We start from the raw sequence: 23588 nt of genomic DNA on the forward strand, positions 1-23588 counted from the left end.
TCTGTTTCTCCCCCCTCCCCCGCCCCCAACCCCCTCCCCTATTCTTTTTTAAATTCTTTAAAAAAAAAAAAAAAAAAAAAAAAAAATTTTTTTTTTAATAAAAAAAAAAAAAAAAAAAAAGGAAATCTGTGTATCCTAACAACTTAATTTCTAAAACCCCGAATTACTCCTCATACATATGGGCAACAGGAAGTTTCTTAAAAATTAATATCCAGCTATCATCATTATAGAATTAGAAAACAATTTTCTATCTCCATCTACTATTTAATGATGCCTTCTTGGCTAATGAAAACCAAGTCTGCAAACTCAAAAACTTAAGTTCAAATATTTCTATTTGGTTTATAACTGAACTGAGTCTTTTCTTAGCTGGTATGAAAATAGGGCAGTGGGATAAGAGTAGGTTAGTGGCGTATACAGACAGAAGTGAGGTAGAAATCAGGTTAAGAGATTTGAGCCTGGAAAAGAAATGACAACAAACACAAATTTTACTCAATCTTAAAACCTTTTTTCATTTTCATTTGAAAAGAAAATCTAAAAACAACTGATACACATGTCCACACAAATGGAGAACAGTCTCTCAATATAGAATCTTAGACCAAATGTATATACTGTAACATTCTGTAATTTCTATGTTGAGTGTGCATCAATGTTGCTAAGTATTACTAAAAGCTCTGTTTTTAAAATCACATATTTCCATATGGTTTAATCATATTTTAGAATTGACTAAAATAACATACCTTTTTAGAAAGACCAAGATCCCCTTTCTTAGGCATAAATCCAGGGTCTAAATCATTGGATTCAAGAAGTTTCTTAGTTGGTTTTCTCTGACGTTTACTTTCATAATTTCCTGAAATGCATATATCTTTTCATTAGATGATTTAGAAACTGAGCACATGCTAATTTAAAAAAAAAATCTATATGCCACAGAAAAATGAACCACTGTATTTTTTATGTTTTCCTCCTCATCTTCTGGGTAGGGACAGGATAGGAATTTATTTATTCTAAAATATTAGTTAACATAAAACAAGAAAATAGTTCTCAATGCAGATACAAACTAATGTGAAGGTGTTTTTATGTACATCTCTCATAAAAGGACTAAAGGAAAAACCAAAAGGGCAAAACTGCTTTTATATTAATTAACTGTTAGTAAGCACAAAAGGAGAAGTAAGGTGGAGTAGAGCCTGAATTCCAAGCATAACAGCACCAAGATTACAATTTTTATTCTACTCCTAAACAAATAAAAGAGACATTTACTTTGTAGGGCTGTTCTTAAGAATTATATAAAAAAGCCTAATAACAGAGTTTGGTTCATAAATAATGAGACAGTAACTTTCATTATTACTCCTTTTAAAAGTATTTGTGATTCTGCCTTAATTAATAAGCACAATTGGGATACTTTTTTTTACTTTAAGGAATAACACCACAAGCTACTGTTGGGAATGTAAAAAATAAAAAAGTTACATTCAAAATTTTCCTTGGGTGACTATAATATTCAAAAGTCAGAAGGTAAATTAAAGACCATATGTTTAGATCCAGCTCCCACCAGGTTGACATGTATATAAAGAATGATAAAGTGAAAAGCAATTGGTTAACTTCAAGGGAGAATTTATAATTAGCTGCTTACTATGTGTCAGGTAAATTACATTATGATGTCCATTTTATATATGAGGAAACATGTTGAGAGGTTAAACAACTTTCTAAGTAACACAAGGATTGGTAGAGCTAGTATCTGAAGCATAAGTTTCATTTGTTTATTATACTGTGTAGTGCCCCTCCCTAAAACACTGTTATCCTAAGTATTCACTCACATGGTGTTTGATCGACAGTCATGAAGATCAACAGTAGAGTAAGGAGAGTAGTTTTTAAAATGTCTTCTGGACAGAGTACCACCAATTCATGGTCACTGAATTACATTCAATTAGCCAGCACTTTTGGGATTTCCAGGAGAAAAGTGGGTAGTTTGTTATATAGAGATACACTATTAGCTTTTCATCACAACATACTAAAATCCTATCCACTTACATACTGAGACCCCATCCCCATCTTACCTGGTGTTTTAACTAGCAATTCCTCAGACTCAAGGGCAGGCCGTGGAGAGACTTCCGGAGCCACAGGCACAGACAAGGTCAGCTGTGGCAACTCAGCATGTCCACCTCCAAGTTCTGACTGAGCCAAGGGCCCTTCCAAAAACGGAGCCTCCCTTTCAAGAACTGGAGGCTCTTCTTTGGTTGAAATCAAAGAATTCTCATCCACCCGCTTGTTCTGAGCACTAGATCGACATCGGGCTAAAAGGCTTTCCTCTTCACAGCGGGAACTTACCTAAGGGCAAAAAATAGAAGTAGAATCCATAGACCACAAAGTTGCTGTAATTCCAGTGTTAAAAAGAATAATGCACTTAAAAATGAAATTCTGACACATGCTACAACATGAATGAACCTTGAAGATATTACACTAAGTGAAATAGGCTAGACATAAAGAATGAATATTGTATGAGTCCACTTATAATGAGGTAACTAGAATGGTAAAAATTCATAGAGACAGAAAATAGAATGGTGGTTGCCAAGGGCTGAGAAGAGAGTAAAGTAGGAAGTTATTCTTTAACAGGTACAGAGTTTGAGTTTGCCAACATGAAAAAAGGTCTAGAGATGATGGATGGTGGTGCTGGTTGCACAACAATGTGAATGAATGTACTTAAAGACAGAGAACCGTAAACCTAAAAATGTCTACAATTCTAAATTTTATATGGATTTCACTATAGTTTTTTAAAAAGGGGAAAATGCAATTAAGATACAGTAAAACTATAAAAATTCTTTAAGGCCATAGTGATAATCCTCCCCACCCACAAAAGATTTTTTTTTTTAATGTTTATTTATTTTTGAGAGAAACAGAACATGAGTTGGGGAAGGGCAGAGAGGGAGACACAGAATCAGAAACGGGTTCCAGGCTCTGAGCTGTCAGCACCAAGGCAGGGCTCAACCCACAAACTGCAAGATCATGACCTGGGCCGAAGCTGGACCCTCAACTGACTGAGCCACCCAGGTGCCCCACACACATACTGCTTCTTGATCAAAGGGAGCAAAATATGACTTAGAAGAAATCAGTCAAGACTGTAGACAACTGAATGTTAAATACCTTCTAATGTCATGGAATATATGACACAATAGCACCTATAATTTAATCTAGCTAAAATTGTTTAACGTGAATCCATCAAATTGTTTTCGACTTAGTAAGAAAGAGGATAGATTAGTGACACCTATGAAGAAGCAATCATACAAATCTAGAAGGGAGATATTGTAAAGGTACTCACTCTCATTACTTAAATAGATAGGGTCATAAAACAGGGGAACTGTTCTGGATTTAAAAGAAATTTAAGAAATGTAACAACCAGATACAACGTGTAATCCTGGAATGGATAAACCAAATATAAAGGTTAAAGGACAAGTGAGGAAAGCTAAATATGGATTTCTTATCAGATAAACTGATCATATGAGATATAGTAATGCTTTATCAGTTATGAAGGAAAACGTTCTATTTTTTAGAGGCGCATATTATTTAGGAGGAGAAAGTAAAGTGTCTTAAATTTACTTTAAAGTACTTCAGCTTAGGGGCGCCTGTGTTGACTCAGCTGGTTAAGCATCCGACTTCAGCCTAGGTCATAATCTTGCAATTCCCGAGTTCGAGCCCTGCATCGGGCTCTGTGCTGACAGCTCAGAGTCTGGAGCCTGTTTCAGATTCTTTGTCTTCCTCAATCTCTCTCTGCCCCTCCCCCACTCGTGCTCTATTTCAATCTCTCGAAAATAAAATAAATAAACATTTTAAAAAATTCAATAAAAAAAAATAAAGTGCTTCAGCTTAAAAAAACTGAATTAAGGGGCACCTGGGTGGCACAGTCAGAAGAGTGTGCAACTCTTGAACTCAGGGTCATGAGTTCAAGCCCCAAGTTGGGTGTAGAGATTACTTGAATAAATATAAAACTTAAAAAAAAATTGAATTAAGAAATAAAGCAAAAAAAAAAAAAAAAAAAAAAAAAAGCAAATAAGGTATCAATAACATTTCCTTAAAAAAATTACGATCCTAAAAAAAAATTACAATCCTACCATACAAATTTATATTCTATGATTTTACTAAATACTTCACCCTAAATCATTAAACACTCTTTGAAAGAAAAGGGAAAAATTTATATATATATGTAAATATATATATATTACTATACACAGTGCATAGACACATTTATACATTTCTTGTATAACTAGCATATTCTAGGTACTGTGCCAGAAGCTGGACCTAAAAAGCTGAAAAAGTAAGATCCCAGTTAAGAAATTTATTATCCCATGCAGACAAAATATAATATTGAAGGCAAATCTGCAGTATCCTAAAAGGATTGATGAAAAAACTGTTGAAATGTTGGAACATACCTTGTGCACCTGTTCCTGCACCTTCTTTTGTTTTTTCTTAGGAGCAAATATCTGATCATATTCTTCTGTATATTCCAGAAGCCACTTGCTTGGCTTCCTAAGACGCTTCTTCTCTGACCGCATAGCTAAAAGAGGAACAAGTTCATATTAACCAAAAAAGTTAGAGGAAAACCCATTGTTTCATACAACCATCCCTGAACTCTCAAAGGTACAGAGGTGGGAAACTCTTGTTTTTCAAACACTCTGCTTAAGCTCCAAATGGCTAAAAGTGATTTGCTATGGTTTCTCATATGCAAAAGTCGAGAGGGGAGAGACTCGTGTTGCTCTATACACATACACATAGCCCATCTGAAGTTAAGGAAAAGATTAAATTGAAACTAACTGGTATTCCATAGTGACAGATACAGCTAATATTAAAATATAGTCTAAATCAAGCAAATTCAAAAAATATACAATGAGTTTTTTAATAACATCTCTCTGGATTATGCAGAATACTGGATGGATATTCAGATGAAATATTCACCTAATCAGTACTACCATGTGAATTTCAAAAACAATTTACATAAACTTCATATCATAGTTGTAGTGAGTTTCACATTAGAAACCGGAGTATTTCTAAACAGAATCATTTAAAAATATGTAATTAAGTATATGTACACCATTATCTCAATGACATAAAATGTATATGCCATGTATGTCAAAGGCAGAAAATAAGATAAAAATACATAGTCTGGGGTGCCAAAAAAAAAAAAAAAAAACCTGTCATATTTTATGGTCAAAATTTCAAAGTATCATACCAGTTTTCTCTGAACTAATGGTAAAACAATAATCTATTATAGTTTCCTGATAGACCTTTGTCTCAGCTTAACGTGCTATCATCATTTTACAAGGTTTTTGGAGCAAAAGCTAATGCATACAGAATGTAAGATACAGTGTACTCAAGAAGCAAGAGGTATTTCATGACACAACGACCTCAGAGGGAACAATTTCTGCCTCAGTTGAATGTGGCAATACTGATGTTCTCTCAATAAAAGAAATAACAAAAGTTGAGACTAAAAGGAAAAGGTCAAATTACAGCTTGACAAAGGCTTTTACTCCTTAGATACAAGCCATAAAACTGTATTATGACAAAATATGGAAAATATATTTTTTTAATTCTAACTACTGTAATTTCACAATAATATACCACTTAGTTATTTAAATCTAATATAAAAGGAGTTGAAAACTTATATTCACCTGAAAACCTGCACATCATTAAATTTTTTTTTCAATGTTTATTTTTGAGAAAGAAAGAGAGAGAGAGAGAGAAAAAGAGAGAGACAGACACGAGTCGAGGAGGGGCAGAGAGTGGAGACACAGAATCTGAGGCAGGCTCCAGGCTCTGAGCTGTCAGCACAGAGCCAGACACGGGGCTCAAACCCACAAACTGTGAGATCATAACCTGAGCTGAAGTCGGACACTTAACTGAGCCACCCAGGCACCCCTGCACATCAAATTTTTTTTTTAATTTTTTTTTCAACGTTTTTTATTTATTTTTGGGACAGAGAGAGACAGAGCATGAACGGGGGAGGGGCAGAGAGAGAGGGAGACACAGAATCGGAAACAGGCTCCAGGCTCCGAGCCATCAGCCCAGAGCCTGACGCGGGGCTCGAACTCACGGACCGCGAGATCGTGACCTGGCTGAAGTCGGACGCTTAACCGACTGCGCCACCCAGGCGCCCCAACATCAATTTTTAAAGCAGCTTTATTCCTAATTACCAAAACTTGGAAGCAACCAAGATACAGGTGAATGGAAAGATAAACTGTGTTATGTCCAGACAATAGAATATTACTCAGCACTAAAATATCAAGCTATGAAAAGACATGAAAGATATTTAAATGCATATTACCAAGTGAAAAAAGCCAATCTGAAAAGGCTACATATACACTATAGGATTTCAACTATATGACATTCTGGAAAAGGCAAAACTATGAAGACCATAAAAAAATGGTTACAGGGTGAGGAAGGGAGGCCTAGCAGAGAAAGAGGGATAGATAGATAAGCAGAGCACAGACTTCGGGCAGTGAAAATAATCTGTAGGATACCATAATCATGGAAACATGTCATTACACATTTGTCCAAACCCAAATAATGTACACCACCAAGAATGAACCCCAAGGTAAACTATGGACTTTGGGCGATTATAATGTGTCAATGTACGTTCATCAATTGAAACAAATGTACCACTGTGGTGGGGGATGTTGGTAACAGGAAAAGTTGTGTGTGTGGACAGAGTGGGCAATCTATGTGTCTTACCCTCAATTTTGCTGTGACCCCAAAACTTCTCTAAAAAAATAAAATATTAACAAAAAATAAAAAGTTAATGGTAGAAGCTGAAATAACTACCAAATTTATATACCTATAGAGCTCCCACTACAATTATGGGGCTTGTTAAACCTTTCAACCAATGCAATTTTCCTAACATTTTTAGACCATAAACCTGTAAGTGATCCAAATTGGTATTTCCCAAGCAAATATTTCAAAAGAAGTTAAAACACCCAAAGGCAAGCAATTACTTAAAATGTTCCCCTCAAATAATATCCGAAAAATCTCTCTTAGAGCAAACAAATAGCCAAACAGATCTTTAAATAAATATATACATCTGTACCTATGATAGTTGGTGGGTAATAACTTTATGCTCTGAGGCAAATACATTATGCCTTTAATATATTCCCATTAGACATAGCATCCAAGTTTTTTAAACACCAACAGCATTTTTTAACACAAGTAAGACCAAAGAAATGATAGGGAATAACAGGGATTTACTATGCCCAAGTCACAGTTCAGCCATGTCATATTCATGAATTTCTAATCTTCAATCTACAAGACAGGTGATAACATCCCCATTTTATAAAAAATGCAACTGAGGCTTGAAGAGGAAAGTGCCTTGCCTAAGCCCATTCAAGTTAGTCCATTATTTAAGTGGCAAGGCAATGATTTGAACCAAAATCTGTCCACACTCCAAAACCATTGGGTACTTTTTACTAAAACCTATCCCTATGTTGTCACATTATCATATTCCTCAACCAGTCTCCCTGCCCCCATCTATCACTACTTCCCCACACTAATTAAATCTCAGTCCTACAGAGGTTGTGTTCTCTCCTTTGTTGTCTTAAAAGGCTGCATGGGCTAATCCTTCTTCCTTTTCCTCCTGAAGCCTCTGTCCCCCATTCTACCTTTGGGTTCACTTCTCTCACAGAGTAACTTCTCAGATTAAGCTTTAGTCCTTTACCTCTCCATTTCCTTGAGATCCACAAGAAAATCAGCAAAAACACAAAAGACCTAGAAATTAAGAGGAACACTGTATCTGACATACCTATTAGAGGTTCCTGCACAAGTGCATGCATTGCTCTTCACCAAGTTATATAAAACAATCCTTTAAAGGTTTAGGGTTTGGCACACTACCAATGGGACTATTTTTATAAATAATGTCTTATTGGAATACAGCCATGCTCATGTATTTACTAATGACTTATGACTGCTTTTGTGCTAGAGAGTTGAGAGTGACAAGACAGTATGGCTTGCAAGCTTAAAATATTTACTATCTGTCCTTTTAAGGAAAGGATTACCAATCCCCCCTCCCCTTAAATGTACAATAGAGTTAACACCCTGTAAATAAAAATAGCCTGATCACAACTAAATGACTTAAAACCTAAGATGCTTCCTGAACTTCTGTTCCTGAGCTTGTTTCTTGTCCTCCTCAACTACACCTGCCACCACAACCCCCTACTCCCACTTATGTTCTCACCTAGATTGCTCATCCCACAAAACCACAGTTGAGCTGAAAGCATCTGGAGAAATAACTCACCATATCCAACTATTCTACAAATGGCCAAAAGGAAGTGACTTGCCAAACCAACATAAAGAATATCAAGAGTAAAAGAGGAATATGACCTTCTGGATACTAAAGGTAAATATTAAAAGGCAGAAAATTACAAAAGCTAATGGAGAGAGGAATAAATCATGCAAATCTCAATACATGGCACAGAGCAAATATGAAACTGAGCAGGAGCCAAAGTATGATCATCATTAAGTTTCTTGGCAACTACATATCAATTCCTAGCACAGAGCCAGGACCTGTTGTAAAGAATGGAGACACACTGCTCATACAGGACAAGCCTAGCAATGTCTTTTTTGACTACAGAGTGTATATATACCAGCTAAAATAATGAAATATCCATAAAGTTAAATCAACCTGAAGAAATTTTCACAAACTGAAGAAAAGACAAATAAAATGTGGATAAATAAAATCTGGTGTACCTATACCCTGGAATACTATTCAGCAATAAAAACCAAAATATTGAGGGGTGCCTGAGTGGCTCAGTTGGTTAAGCGTCCAAATTTGGCTCAAGTCACAGTCTCGTGGTTCATGAATTCAAGCCCTGCATCAGGTTCTGTGCTGACAGCTTGGAGCCTGCAGCCTGCTTCAGATTCTGTGTTTCCTTCTCTCTGCCCCTCCCCTGCTTGTGCTCTGTCTCTCAAAAATAAATAAACTTTAAACAAACAAAATATTGATACAGGCTACAATATGGATAACCACAAAAACATTATGCTAAATGAAAAGAGCAAAACACAAAAGATCACATACTGTATGATTCCATTAATATGAAACGTCCAGAAGAGGCAAATGATGGGGGTTTGGGGGTAGAATCAGTGGTTGCTGGGGCTAGGAGTACAAATGAACTAGCTATAAATGGGATGGAGGACTCTCACTGGGTAGAACAAATGTTCTAAAACTGATTTATGGGGATGGTTGCACAACTCAATAAATTTACTAAAAATCACTTACTTATGCACTTAAAACGTATGAACCTTATGGTGTATAAATTGTACCTCGTGCTCTCTTTCTCAAAATAAATAAACTTAAAAAAAAAAGACTGAATTACAGTTCTTTTCCTAAAGAACTACATTACAGTACGTACTAAGAGCAACATCACTCCTCACTACACATTATAACCCTTGTCATACACCTACTTTCCTAGTACGGAAACCTCAGAGGCAAAATAGATAAAGGAAGGGGGGAAAAAGACAAAAGTCCACACACTCCTTCATAATAATAAAGTTACTGAGCCCAACCTCCTGTTGAAAACAAATAAAAATGCTACAAAATGTTTTTAAAACTACTTTAAAAGCAGCAAAGCACTGACAAGATTGTAATGAACTACAAACCAAAAATTACAAGTAATAACTAGAGAAATAAAGCAATGAAATGGATTAGGTCCTGAAGACTTTGAGATCCAGCTAAAGCATACGAGGCAGAAGTTTGAGAGAGAATAAACTAGGGCCCCAAATAACTCTATCCTCAGAGTTACAGTAAAGCAAAAGAACACCATGTCCCAGCCTCCAGGAGACCACAAGGAAAGGTACCTTGGCAAGAAGTAGAAGGGGAGCAGGAGGGAAAATGAGTCCTTGAGAAGCTGTGACTGGTGCTCCTGTGGATTTGTAGCTCCCATAAGAAAATCAAGCAATTGATGTAAATTATGAAAAATAAATTATTAAAAAAAAAGTCAAGCAATTAGTACATCATGTTTAACAGAATAAAGGGCATAAAAAGGAATGATCATCCTAACAGACACAGAAAAACCACCTAACAAACCAGGAATAAAAGGCAACTTTCTCAACTTGAAAGGTCATCTATCAAAGTCATAGCTAACATCATAGTTAATAGTGAAAAATTGGGTATCTTTGCCCTAACATCAGGAACTAGACAAGAGTGCCTGTTCACTCGACTTATGCTTAACACTGCACTGGAGGCTCTAGCTAGGGCAATTAGTCAAAAGGAAAATAAATAAATAAATAAATAACCAGATGAGAAAGGATGAAGTAAAAGTGTATTAGCTGATGACATGATCATGTGCATAGAAAATCCTAAGGAATTCAAAATAAAATAAATTAGAACTAAAAAATGAGTTCAGCAAGGTTGCAACATGCAAAATCAATATACAAAAATCAAGTGTATTTCTGTATACTTGGAATGAACAACCCAAGAATGATCATTTTCATATCTCATTTGTAATAGCATCAAAAAATAAAATTAAAAAAACAATAAAATATTTAAGAATAAATTAAACAAAAGAACCACAAGAATTAGACATAGAAAACCGTCCTGTGGTTCATAGTTCAGAAAACTTAACAATGGCAACACTGCCGAAAGTAATCTACAAATCCAGCACAATTCTTATCAAAATCCCAGCTGGCTTTTTTGCAGAAATTAACATGCTGGTCTGAGAATTACAATGGAAATGCACAAGATCCAGAAAAGTCAAACAATCCTGAAAATTGACAAAGTTGGAAGACACACTTTCCAATTTCAAAACTACAATAATTACTACAAAAATAGGGCAAGTTAAGACTTCGTGGTACTGACATGGTAAAAACAAAACATACATACATACATACACATACATACATACATACATATACACTGATATATATATATATCAGGGAGTCTGGGTGGCTCAGTTGGGTAAGAATCTGACTCCAGCTCAGATCATGATCTAACGGTTTATGAGTTCAAGCCCCACATTGGACTCTCTGCTATCAGCACAGTGGCTGCTTCAGATCCCCTCTCTCTCTGCTCATTCCCAGCTCATGCTCTCTCTCAAAAATAAACACTTAAAAATAAATAAAAGACAAATGACCATAAAAAATAACTATAATTTAAAAACTACATTGAGGGAGGGCACGCCTGGGTGGCTCAGTGGGTTGAGTGTCTGACTTTGGCTCAGGTCAGGTTCTTGCAGTTCTTGAGTTCTAGCCCCAGTCAGTCTCTGTGCTGACAGCTCAGAGTCTGGAGCCTACATCAGATTCTTTGTCTCCCTCTCTTTCTGCTCCTCCCCCATTCGTGCTCTGTCTCTCCCTCTCAAAACATAAACGTTTAAAAAAAAAAAAAAAAAAAAAAAAGACCGCCAGGGTGCCTGAGTGGATCAGTTAAGCATCCAACTTTGGGTCAGGTCATGATATTGCAGTTCATGGGTTTGAGCCCTGCACTGGGCTCTCTGCTATCAGCACAGTGGCCACTTTGGATCCTCCGTCTACTCCCCTTCTCTCTGCCTGTCCCTTGCTCTCTCTTCAATTAACTAAAAATAAAAATAAAAATAAAAATAAAAAAAGAATTAATGCCAAAATTTCTCAAACTCTTCCAAAACACTGAGGAGAGAATATTTCCAAATTCATTTTATGAAGTAAGCATTACTCTAATGCCAAAGCCAGATAAATATACTTAAAAATTAAAAAAAGAAAAATTTAACCAATATTCCTTATGAACATTGCTGCAAAAATTCTCACAAACATTAGCAAACTGAATTCAACAGAGCACACTGAAAGGATTACACACCATGACCAAGTGGGATTCACCCCTGGGATAGAAGGATGGTTCAACATATTTTAAAAAAAAGTAATAAAGACATTAACAAAATGAAAATCACATGACCATCTCAACTGATGCAGAAAAGGCTTGACAAAATCTAACACCTTTTCTTCTTTTTTTTTTTTAAAGTAAGCTCTAGGCCGAACATGGGGCTTGAACTCATGACCTTGAGCAAGTCGGACACTCCTCCCAATACTTGTTCCTTAGAAAAACATTCAACAAACTAGGTAGTCACATATGTAAATCTGTGTGGGGGCTGTGTGTGTGTGAGAGAGAGAGAGAAAATAGCATATATTTCATATATGAAAATACCATAACATGATATTCTATCATAGAAACTGAAAGCTTTTTCTCTAAGATCAGGAACAAGGCTAGGATGACCACTCTTGCCACTTCTACTTAACACAATACTGAAGTCCAAACAAGAGCAACTAGGCAAAAATTAGAAATAAAAAACATCCAAATTGATAAGAAAACAGTAAAATGGTCTCTGTTCACAGGTGACATGATCTTACATGAAGAAAATACTAAAGATTCCACCAAAAAATAAAAAAAATTACCGGTTAAGAATAAACAATTGCATAAAGGTGCAGTATACAAAAATCAACTTTTAAAATCAGTTGCATTTCTATACACTAATAATGAACAATTCAAAAAGCAAATTAAGAAATCAATCCCATTTACAATAGCATGAAATAGAATAAAATATTTATGAATAAATTTAACCAAGGACATGAAAAACGTATGCACAGATGATTACAAACACTGCTGAAATTAAAGACAAATGGAAAGATTCCCACATTCATGAACTGGGAGATTTAATATTGTCAAAATGTTCATACTAGCCAAGAGTGATCTTCAGACTAACTGCAATTGCTACCAAAACCCCAAAGGCATTTTTTGCAAAAATAGAAAATAAAATCCGAAAATGCACATGGAATCTTAAAGGACCCCATAATAGCCAACAATTTTGGAAAAGAACAAACACATCCTGTTTTCTAAATATATTACAAAGCTACATTACAATATGATATTCCCATAAAGACAGACATATAGATGACTGGAACAGAAAGGAGAGCACAGAAATAAACCCTTAGGTGTAAAGTCAAATTCTTTTTGGCCAGTATATTAAGACTACACAACAAGGAAAGGATAGTCTCATCAATAAATGGTGCTGGGAGGGGCGCCTGGGTGGCTCAGTCAGTTAAGCGTCCGACTGCGGCTCAGGTCATGATCTCACGGTTCGTGAGTTCGAGCCCCGCGTCGGGCTCTGTGCTGACAGCTCAGAGCCTGGAACCTGTTTCAGATTCTGTGTCTCCCTCTCTCTCTCTGACCCTCCCCCATTCATGCTCTGTCTCTCTCTGTCTCAAAAGTACATAAACGTTAAAAAAAACTTTTTTAAATAAATACATAAATAAATGGTGCTGGGAAAAGTGGATATTCACATGCAAAAAAGAAAGATGGATCTTTATCATGCACTACATACAAAAATTAACTCAAAATTATATCAAAAACCTAAATCTAAGATCTGAAACTATGAAACTCCAGAAGAAAAGGAAATAGATTCAATTCATAAATGAAATGAGCAATTTTTTCTTTGATAGGACATCAAAAGCACAAACAACAAAACCAAAAACAGACAAATTTGACTACATGAAACTTTTTTCTACAATTTTCTGCACAGCAAAGGAAACAACTAACACAATGGAAATACAACCTACAAAATGAAAGAAAATATTTGCAAACCATATATCAAATAAGGGGTGATCACCCAGATTAAACAAATCAGTTAACAAAAGAACAACCCAACTCAAAAATGGGCAATGGACTTGGAGAGACATTTCTTCAAAGATATACAAATAGCCAATAAGCATATGAAAAGATGCTCAGTATCACTAATCATCAAGGAGATGCAAATCAAAACTATGAGACATCAACTTACCCCTGTTAGGATGGCCACCATTAAAAAATAAGTAACAAGTACTGAGGATGTGAGGAAATTGGGACACTAGTGCACTGTGTACTGTTGGTAGGATTATAATATGGTACAGCCACTATGGAAAACAGTATAGTTTCCTTAAAATATTAAAAATAGAATTCTATGATCCGTTCCAATTCTGGCATGTATTTAAAAGAATTGAAAATGTGATCTCAAAGAGATATGTATTTGCACATCCATGTTCAATGCAGCCTTATTCATGACAGTCAAGTTATGGAAGAACTTAAATGTCCAATCTCAAATGTCCACTGATAGATGAATAGATTAAAAAAATACATGTTATGTACATACAATGAACTATTATTCAGCCTCAATAAAGATGGGAATCACGTCATGTGCTAGATTATGAATGAATTTTGAGGACATTATGCTAAGTGAAATAATCCAATCTCAAAAAGACAAATACTACTACATGATTCCATTTATAGGAGGTATCTAAAGTAGTCCAACTCCTAAAAACAGAAAGAGAATAGTGGTTGCCAGGGGATGGGGGAAAAAGGGGAAAAACGGGGAGTTGCTGTTCAAGGAGTATAGCTTCAGACATGAAAATGAAAAAGTTCTAGAGATCTGTTGTACAACAATGTGCATACACTTAATACTGTAATGTATATATGGCACTTGTTCAAAAGTTAAATCTATGTATTTTTTACAATAATAATAACCCATTACTACATTCTAACCAAAAGAACCAAACACCAAAGTACCACATATTGTATGATTCTATTGACATGAAATGCACAGAAGAAACAATGGCCTTGAATGATAACTGGATCAGATGAACTTGACAGATATATTCAGAACTTTTCATCCAAAAACAGCAGAATATACATTCTTCTCAAGTGCACATGGAACATTCTCCAAGACACAGGTATAAATGTCTATGCACAAAATTCAGGAACACCCTAATATATAAAACAATCACAAACATAAACAATCTTATTGGTAATAATGTGGTACTTGCAGGGGACTTTAATACTCCACTTACAACAATGGATAGATCATCTAGACAGAAAATCAGTAAAGAAACAATGGCCCTAAATGATACACTGGGCCAGATGGACTTGACAGATATATTTAGTATTTTCTTCCTAAAGCATCAGAATACACATTCTTCTCCAGTGCACATGGAACATTCTCCAAGATACATCACATACTGGGTCACAAAGCAGCCCTCAATAAATATAAAAGAATTAAGATCATACCATGCATATTTTCAGATCACAATGCCATGAAACTTGAAATCAACCACAAGAAAAAATTTGGAAAGCCTCCAAATGCATGGAGGTTAAAGAACATCCTACTAAAGAATGAAGGGTCAAACAGGCAATTAAAGAAGAAATTTAAAAATGTATGGAAGCAAATGAAAATGAAAACACAACAGTCCAAACACTTTGGGATGCAGCAAAGGCAGTCCTAAGGGGAAAATACATTGCAATCCAGGACTATCTCAAGAAACAAGAAAAATCCCAAATACAAAACCTAATCGCACACTTAAAGGAAATAGAACAGCAAAGAAACCCCAAAGCCAGCAGGAGAGAAATAATAAAGATTACAGCAGAAATAAACAATACAGAATCAAAAAACAAAACAACCACACACACACACACAAAAACAAACAGTAGAACAGATCAATGAATCTAAGAGCTGGTTTTTTGAAAAAAATAAACAAAACTGATAAACTCCTAGTCAGACTACTCAAAAAGACAACCCAAATAAATAAAATCACGAATAAAAGAGGAGAGATCACAACCAACACCACAGACATACAATCATTAGAAAATACTATGAAAAATTATATGCCAACAAACTGGACAACCTGGAAGAAATGGACAACTTCCTAGATACCCACATACTACCAAAACTCAAACAGGAAGAAAAAGAAACTCTGAACAGACCAGTAACCAGTGAAGAAATTGAATCAGTTATCAAGAATCTCCCAACAAATAAGAGTCCTGGGCCAGATGCCTTCCCAGGGGAATTCTACCAAACATTTATTTTTTTTTTTAATTTTTTAACGTTTATTTATTTTTGAGACAGAGAGAGACAGAGCATGAATGGGGGAGGGTCAGAGAGAGAGGGAGACACAGAATCTGAAACAGGCTCCAAGCTCTCAGCTGTCAGCACAGAGCCCAACACGGGGCTCGAACTCATGGACTGCGAGACCATGACCTGAGCCAAAGTCGGACGCTTAACTGACTAAGCCACCCAGGCGCCTCTCTACCAGACATTTAAAGCAGAGTTAATACCTATCCTTCTCAAGCTGTTCCAAAAAACAGAACTGGAAGGAACACTTCCGGAGTCATTCTATGGAGCTAGCATTACCTTGATTCCCAAAGCAGAGACCCCACTAAAAAGGAGAATTGCAGGCCAATATCCCTGACAAACATGGATGCAAAAATTCTCAACAAGATATTAGCAGACCAAATTCAACAGTATATTAAAAGAATTATTCACCATGATTAAGTGGGATTCATTCCTGGGCTGCAGAGCTGTTTCAATATTTGCAAGTCAATCAATGTGATACATCACATTAATAGAAGAAACGATAAGAACCATATGATCCTGTCAATATATGCAGAAAAAGCCATTTGACAAAATGGCTTTTTCTTAATAAAAACCTTCAAGAAGTCAGGATAGAAGGAACATACCTTAACATCATAAAAGCCATATATGAAAAGCCCACAGCTAATCTCATCCTCAACGGGGAGAAACTGAGAGCTTTGCCCCTGAGGTCAGGAACACGACAGGATGTCCACTCTCACCACTGTTGTTTAACATAGTGTTGGAAGTCCTAGACTTAGCAATCAGACAACAAAATGAAATAGGGCACCCAAATTGGCAAAGAAAAAGTCTAACTTTCACTTTTTGCAGATGACAGGATACTCTACATGGAAAACCCGAAAGACTCCACCAAAAAGCTGCTAGAACTGACACATGAATTCAGCAAAGTCACAGGATACAAAAATCACTGTACAGAAATTGGTTGCATTTCTATACACCAACAACCAAGCAAAAGAAAGAGAAATCAAGAAACCGATCCCATTTACAATTGCACCAAAACCATAAAATACCTAGGAATAAACCTAACCAAAGATAAAAAATCTGTATGCTGAAAACTATAGAAAACTTATGAAAGAAATTGAAAGACACAAAGAAATAGAAAAACATTCCATGGTTCATGGATTGGAAGAACAAATATTGTTAAAATCTCAATACTACCCAATGCAATCTACACATTCAATGCAATCCCAAACAAAATTGCACCGGCATTCTTCTCAAAGCTAGAACAAACAATCCTAAAATTTATATGGAACCACAAAAGACCCTGAGAAGACAAAGTAATGTTGAAAAAGAAAATCAAAGCAGGAGGTATCATAATCCTGGACTTTAGCCTCTACTACAAAGCTGTAATCATCAAGAAAGTATGGTATTGGCACAAAACCAAACACATATACCAATGGAATAGAATAGAGAACCCAGAATTGGACCCACAAATGTTATGGCCAACTAATGACAAAGCAGGAAAGAGTATCCAGTGGAAAAAAGACAGTCTCTTTAGCAAATGGTGCTGGGAGAACTGGACAGCAACATGCAGAAGAATGAAACTGGACCACTTTCTAAAAGCATACACAAAATAAACTTAAAATGGATGAAAGACCTAAACGTGAGACAGGAAACCATCAAAACCCTAGAGGAGAAAACAGGCAACAACCTCTTTGACCTCAGTCACAGGAACTTCCTACTCAACACGTCTCTGATGGCAAGGGAAATAAAAGCAAAAATGAATTACTGGGACCTCATCAAGATAAAAAGCTTCTGCAAAAGAAACAATCAAGAAAACTAAAAGGCAACTGACGGAATGGGAGAAGATATTTGCAAATGACATATCAGATAAAGGGTTAGCATCCAAAATCTATAAAGAACTTATCAAACTCAGCACCTGAAAAACATAATTCAGTGAAGAAATGGGCTGAAGACATGAACAGACACTTTTCCAAAGAAGACATCCAGATGGCTAACAGACACATGAAAAGAAGTTCAACATCGCTCACCATCAGAGAAATACAAATCAAAACCACACTGAGATACCACCTCACACTGGTAGAGTGGCTAAAATGAACAACTCAGGAAACAACAGATGTTAGCGAGGATGTAGAGAAAGGGGAACCCTCTTGCACTGTTGGTGGGAATGCAAACTGGTGCAGCTGCTCTGGAAAACAGTGTGGAGTTTCCTCAAAAATTAAAAATAGAACTACCCTACGACCCAGCAATAGCACTACTAGGAATTTATCCAAAGGACACAGGAGTGCTGACTCATAGGGATACTCGTACCCCGATTTTATACCAGCACTTTCAACAATAGCCAAATCATGGAAAGAGCCCAAATGTCCATCAACTGATGAATGGATAAAGAAGATATGGTTTATACATACAATGGAATACTATTTGACAATAAGAAAGAATGAAATCCTGCCATTTGCAACAACATGGATGGAACTGGAGAGTATTACGTAAAACGAAATCAGTCAGAGAAAGACAGGTATCATATGTTTTCACTCATATGTGGAACTTAAGAAACTTAACAGAAGACCGAAGGGAAGGGGGAAAAATAGTTTCAAACAGAGGGAGGCAAACCCATGAGACTCTTAAATACAGAGAACAAATTGAGGGTTGATGAGGGGACAGGGGAGAGGGGAAAATGGGTGATGGGCATTGAAGAGGGCACTTGCTGAGATGAGCACTGGGTGTTGTACGTAAACGATGAATCACAGGAATGTACTCCCGAAACCAAGAGCACAATTTATACACTGTATATTAGCTAACTTGACAAATTATATTACAAAAATAAAAATAAAAAAATAACAGCCAGCATCAAAGTTAAAAAAAAAAAAAAAAGAAATGTACAGAACAGGCAAATCTACAGATTGGGGAGAAATGAAAGGAAATTAATAAAGGGTACAGTATTTCTTTCTGGGTGATACAAATATTCCAAAACTGATTGTATTGACAACTGCACAAGTCTGTGAATATACTAAAAACCCCTGAAGTAAACTTTAAAATGATGGGATATCTCAAGGTATGTGAATTATATCTCAATAAAACTGTCAGAATCTACTGTGATAAAACAACTTTGAGAATTTTATGTTTAAGGATAGTCCGTGTTATCTTCAATAACTATAGTGTATAATATTGCATATTAATATCTTAAAAGACCATTTTTCTTCTGCTAAGGTTAAGATACCCTAGTACTTCAGTTTTCTTGTTGTTCTCAAATCTCATTACAGAAGGGAAGTTAAGACATCTTAAGGCCTTTGAGTAAGTACTACAGAATACTTTCTTTTTCCTAAAAGCACATGTCCCCTTCTGTCTACATAATATGTAGTAGACCTTCCTTAAATTGTAGTAAAGAAAGCCTATCATTCAATAAAATGTATTCACTTTCTCTAAACTAACAACTATGTTTAAATTTTAGGCTCAGAGCCTCTCAATTACCTAAAATGCCAGACTGAGTCTCCAAAAGTTCATAGATTTAAAAAGACAGGAAATGTCTTTTTAAAGACATTTCTTTAGTCTAAAAGCAAAAGTAAAAAAAAAGAAAAAAAAAGAGCTCTGGTAATACATAATTTCTGAAAGTATATGGAAACCTGGTCGTAAAAATTCAGGACCTTCTACAAAAAGCCCTCCCTTCACTTCACATGATAAGTCTTTCTTCCCAATCTACCCTTCCTCCTTTCATCAAAACAAACCACCCTCAGGAGGGTAACATTACCACCACTTCCTCTAGCCCTTTATCATACTCATGAATCCTTACCTGGTTCAGGGAGCTCAGGCTGGGGAGTCAAACTGGGAATTCCTGGCTCTTTTTCCATTTCCTCAATGCTGGCACTGGATTTATCACAAACATTCAACCGTGGCCCAACTGAATCTAAGCAGCTAGCATGATTTGGATCTGCCAGGGCATCTTCTAGTATGTTTGTCGAAGTAGGGGGTCTATGCTCTGGGAACTCATCCCCCTTCTTTACAGGGTCAGCTGGAAGCAAAACCCCAAAGGCACCCTCAGAGTTTTCTTTCTCCCTAAATCTGTTAGTGCGCTTACGAGGTTTAGTGCGCCTTTGGTTTAAACGCTGCCACCGCTTTTTAGGCACCGCTTGATTTACACCATTGGGTTCATCATTCTCACTGTTCACTTCAGTATCCAACTCTGGGCCTTTTCTGTTTTCAAAAGAGGGGCCTTTTTCAGGAATTTTATCAGGGTTAGACTGGTTGACTTTGTCATCAAAATTAACACTGGAAAAATGGGCACTGTCTTCACTTGTTAAATGACCCATTAACTGAAGGGGTTCTTCTTTACCAGGGTCTTCTAGTCCACCTCTTGAGCAGCCATTCTCTGAACCCCCACTTGGTCTGTCTCCCTGCAGTGCAGTCTCAAGAGTCACAGCTGGAAGTCGGTTCAGTTTTCTTTTGCGCTCTGTCTTTAAGGCTTTACGGTTTAATGTGTTCTTTCCCATCTGGGATGAAAAACTATCTCGCAATTTAGGTGAAGGTTTTGATCGCCCACAGTTGCGCCTAGTAACACAGTTTGAACGACTTTTACCAGAAGCAGGGAGGTCTCTTCTGTCAGACACTAAGCTGGGGACAGATACAGACAACTCTCCAGACAGTGCAGGGTCACCCCCGCTAGGGCTAGGACGGACTGGGTTCTGAGTGCCATCTCCATTTTTTTCTGAATTGTGAGTGGAGCTTCCTGAAACCAAGGCCTTAGAAGCAGCTACAGGACTACTGGTAGAACAGTCCCCAAGACCAGGACTCCGATAGGAAACCAAGTTTTGAGCAGTCATTAAGCGTTGCTCCTTGGTCTTACTATCATGCATATCTTTCAACATCATTAATAATGTACTGAATTTGTAGTCTGGTTCAATAGGTATATGATTCTGACCAGAGGCAGGAGAAAAGAGTAATGGTTTTGATGGCTTTGATGTTCCAGAGTCACTGACATCTTCACTTAAGGATCTATAAGAGAGTTCCTTCAACTCTGACAGAACGTGTTTCACCACTGCTGTTTCTATGTCATTTGAATCCCTGGTTTTCTCATGCATGTTGCTCAGTAGTTTTAGCCCATCCACTTTCCCACTTTTGGAAATGCTGGCCAAAGGAGAGCCTTTAGTATCAGAAGAGCAGCATTTCAAACTGCAGTCCTCATTTGTAACTGGAGATTCCACTACAACTGGATTTTCTTTATGTTTGCACTTTATACTTCGGATCTTGGGCTGTTTGCTTTTTGAATGTAACAGAGCTTGACTTGTAGCCCCACCTTTTATTAGGGAATTCTCACTGGAAATGCTTGATGGTGTGTTGAATTTTGGAGAGAAACCATCATTTCTAAACTCTGATTGGGGTTTGCGGATAAGAGTAGACACTTTAAGATCAGAGAGATTAACCTGAGATGTCTCAGTTCCAGGCTCTCCTGTCTTAGTACAATCCATTAAGTGGTCTGTATGTGAATTAGTAATGAGGGACTTCTGCTTTGCTTTTACCTTAGTGTTTGTGGCAGGATACCTAGTATACTTTACCTTTTCATTTTTCTGCACAGATAAAATGTTCTCTGTTCTATCAAAAGCATCTGTAATTTCAAGGACACTGTTATCAGATTCTGAACTATGATCTATGGGATCCAGATCACTGCTTCCATCATCAGAAGTGGTACAGATACTAATGGAATCACTGCGCTTTTCTTCATCACCTGCTCCAATATAACAGAGCTGTACTTTCGAACTACACACCAAACCTCTTTGGAGTTTTTTCTTTTCCCCAGAATGTTTAGAGATCAAGGCACCCTCAGACAAGCCCAGTAAAGAGTCACAATTTGAAGTCTCAAATTCTTTCTTTGCAGTGTTTTTTGCACAAGAAGAAAACAGGAAATTTCCTGGGGCAGTGCTGGACCCTGTGAGGCTGTTTGCTATCCTGGAAAGTTCATTAGAGGCCTGCTTATCAGATACATCCCCAGAAATAAAGTTTAGGCCAAGGTTCTCTGGAATCTTTCCCCTTCGTTCTTCCTTATGTGCTTCAAATTGTATGTGGCCCTTTTTCATACTAGTCCTTTTTGGATTATCAGAACTCTTTCTGGCTCGAGACTTAGCACAAGGCTTTTCCTTCTCATCTGCAGAATGTTCTGAGTCAAAAGCCAGAGATTTCAAGCAGCCATTAAGTAACAGGTCATGTTCTGATTCAGGATCATTTGTACAGTCCTCAAATGGCATGTCCTCCTCACTGTCCAACTTGATTGAACTGGTGACACATCTTCGGTTCTTCGACCCTTTGGGAACATCATACTGTTCAGCAAGACCAACACTGGCTTCCCATTTACTCAAAATTTTCTGAGGAACCTTAAATTTAAAGGAGAAAAAGATTATAACTTATCAAAAAAAATGCGAAAGGGAACAGGGAGATTATCAGTGAAGACCTCTCAAATAAGCTTTTTCAAGCCTTATAATTTCTTCAAGGCACTTTTTGAAAAAAAAAATTTTTAATATTCATTTATGTATTTCGAGAGAGAAAGCAAGCAGGGGAAGGGCAAAGAGAGGGAGAGAGAGAGAATCACAAGCAGGGTCTGCGCTGCCAGTGCAGAGCCCAATGCAGGACTCAAACCCACAAACAGTGGGATCATATCTGACCCCAATCAAGAGTCGGATGCTTAACCGACTGAGCCACCCAGGTGAATCAAGACACTTTTATGGTACTAGCCAGGTGGTTAGCACCCATTGCTCACCCAAAGCCTAACAAATGGGGGGACTCCTCAAAACTACTTCTACCATTAAGATCTATTGTTAGAGGAAAGATTAATCCTATACACCCTCCACTCTCCCATAAAATAAAGAATAAAGTAGTGGATCATTAACCAGGATTGCATTACTCATGCACATGACATTACTAAATCAAGGAATAATGAGACTCTTCCTACCTACCCCTCCACACTTTAAAATAAGGATTTATTTTCTTCCTGACTTATGAAGGTCAAGCACTTGCTCAGTTGTATAAAAGAAAAAGAAAAAGGCTAAAGAAGATGAACACGGAAAAATGAAGAAAGGTGAAATGAGGTCAGATCTACCCTAGGAACCCTAAATTTGAACTTCTGGTTATCACTATAAGCCCTTTTATTTCTGGTGATGTATCTGATTGTTCTACACATGTTACATAAAATCTGAATTATAACCAAGCAGTCTCCTAGGCTTAATCATGTAGCCCAGAGACAACAAAAACCTTGGGTATTACAGATGTTCCTTTCTTGATTCCTCACAACATGGAGACACTGATGCTCCATGCGATACACCTATTTTTTCAAACATTTACTTACCTCCTTGGCTTTATACAAGAGACATTAGGCAAGGTTCCAGTTATCAGCTAACTATACCTTAATACTTGTAAAAGGGGTGTTTCACTGAGCATGTAAAAATTCAAGTCACTGGATAGGTAGCCTCCTCTTATAAAGCAATGAGCTGACCATCTAATTTATTTTACACTCAAGTACACATTCATTAATTCTCATGACTGTGATAAGAATTAATCAACTTTCCAAAACCTGAAAGCCCTAGTGAACTATTTCACCTTCTAGGACTGACAATAAAGGAATAGTAAAAGAAATAAACCAAATTTTATTAAGCCAACGTTAACACAAATCATCAAGCAAATGGAAAAAAACAATGCTCTTTATTAAAATATTACTGGGGAGTGGGGGGGGGGGGGGAGGGGGGACCCTGGGTAGCTTAA

General features: G+C 36.8%; 1 protein-coding gene across 2 annotated transcripts in view; it reads right to left on the minus strand.

The window, feature by feature from the left end:
• NSD1 (nuclear receptor binding SET domain protein 1) overlaps positions 1-23588 on the minus strand; it is a 146319-nt gene that overhangs the window by 44580 nt on the left and 78151 nt on the right. Inside the window, exons 5-8 of one of the 2 annotated variants that reach the window (XM_049648612.1) lie at positions 19636-22211; positions 4416-4540; positions 2049-2319; positions 738-847 (exon numbers count right to left, since the gene is read on the minus strand). In XM_049648612.1, the coding sequence (XP_049504569.1) occupies positions 738-847; positions 2049-2319; positions 4416-4540; positions 19636-22211 (3082 nt within the window). Of the gene's footprint in view, positions 1-737; positions 848-2048; positions 2320-4415; positions 4541-19635; positions 23535-23588 lie in introns of those variants that run through there. The other variant, XM_049648609.1, reaches the window with a different exon arrangement.

Source organism: Panthera uncia (assembly GCF_023721935.1).
Source record: "Panthera uncia isolate 11264 chromosome A1 unlocalized genomic scaffold, Puncia_PCG_1.0 HiC_scaffold_17, whole genome shotgun sequence".
Taxonomy (NCBI): domain Eukaryota; kingdom Metazoa; phylum Chordata; class Mammalia; order Carnivora; family Felidae; genus Panthera; species Panthera uncia.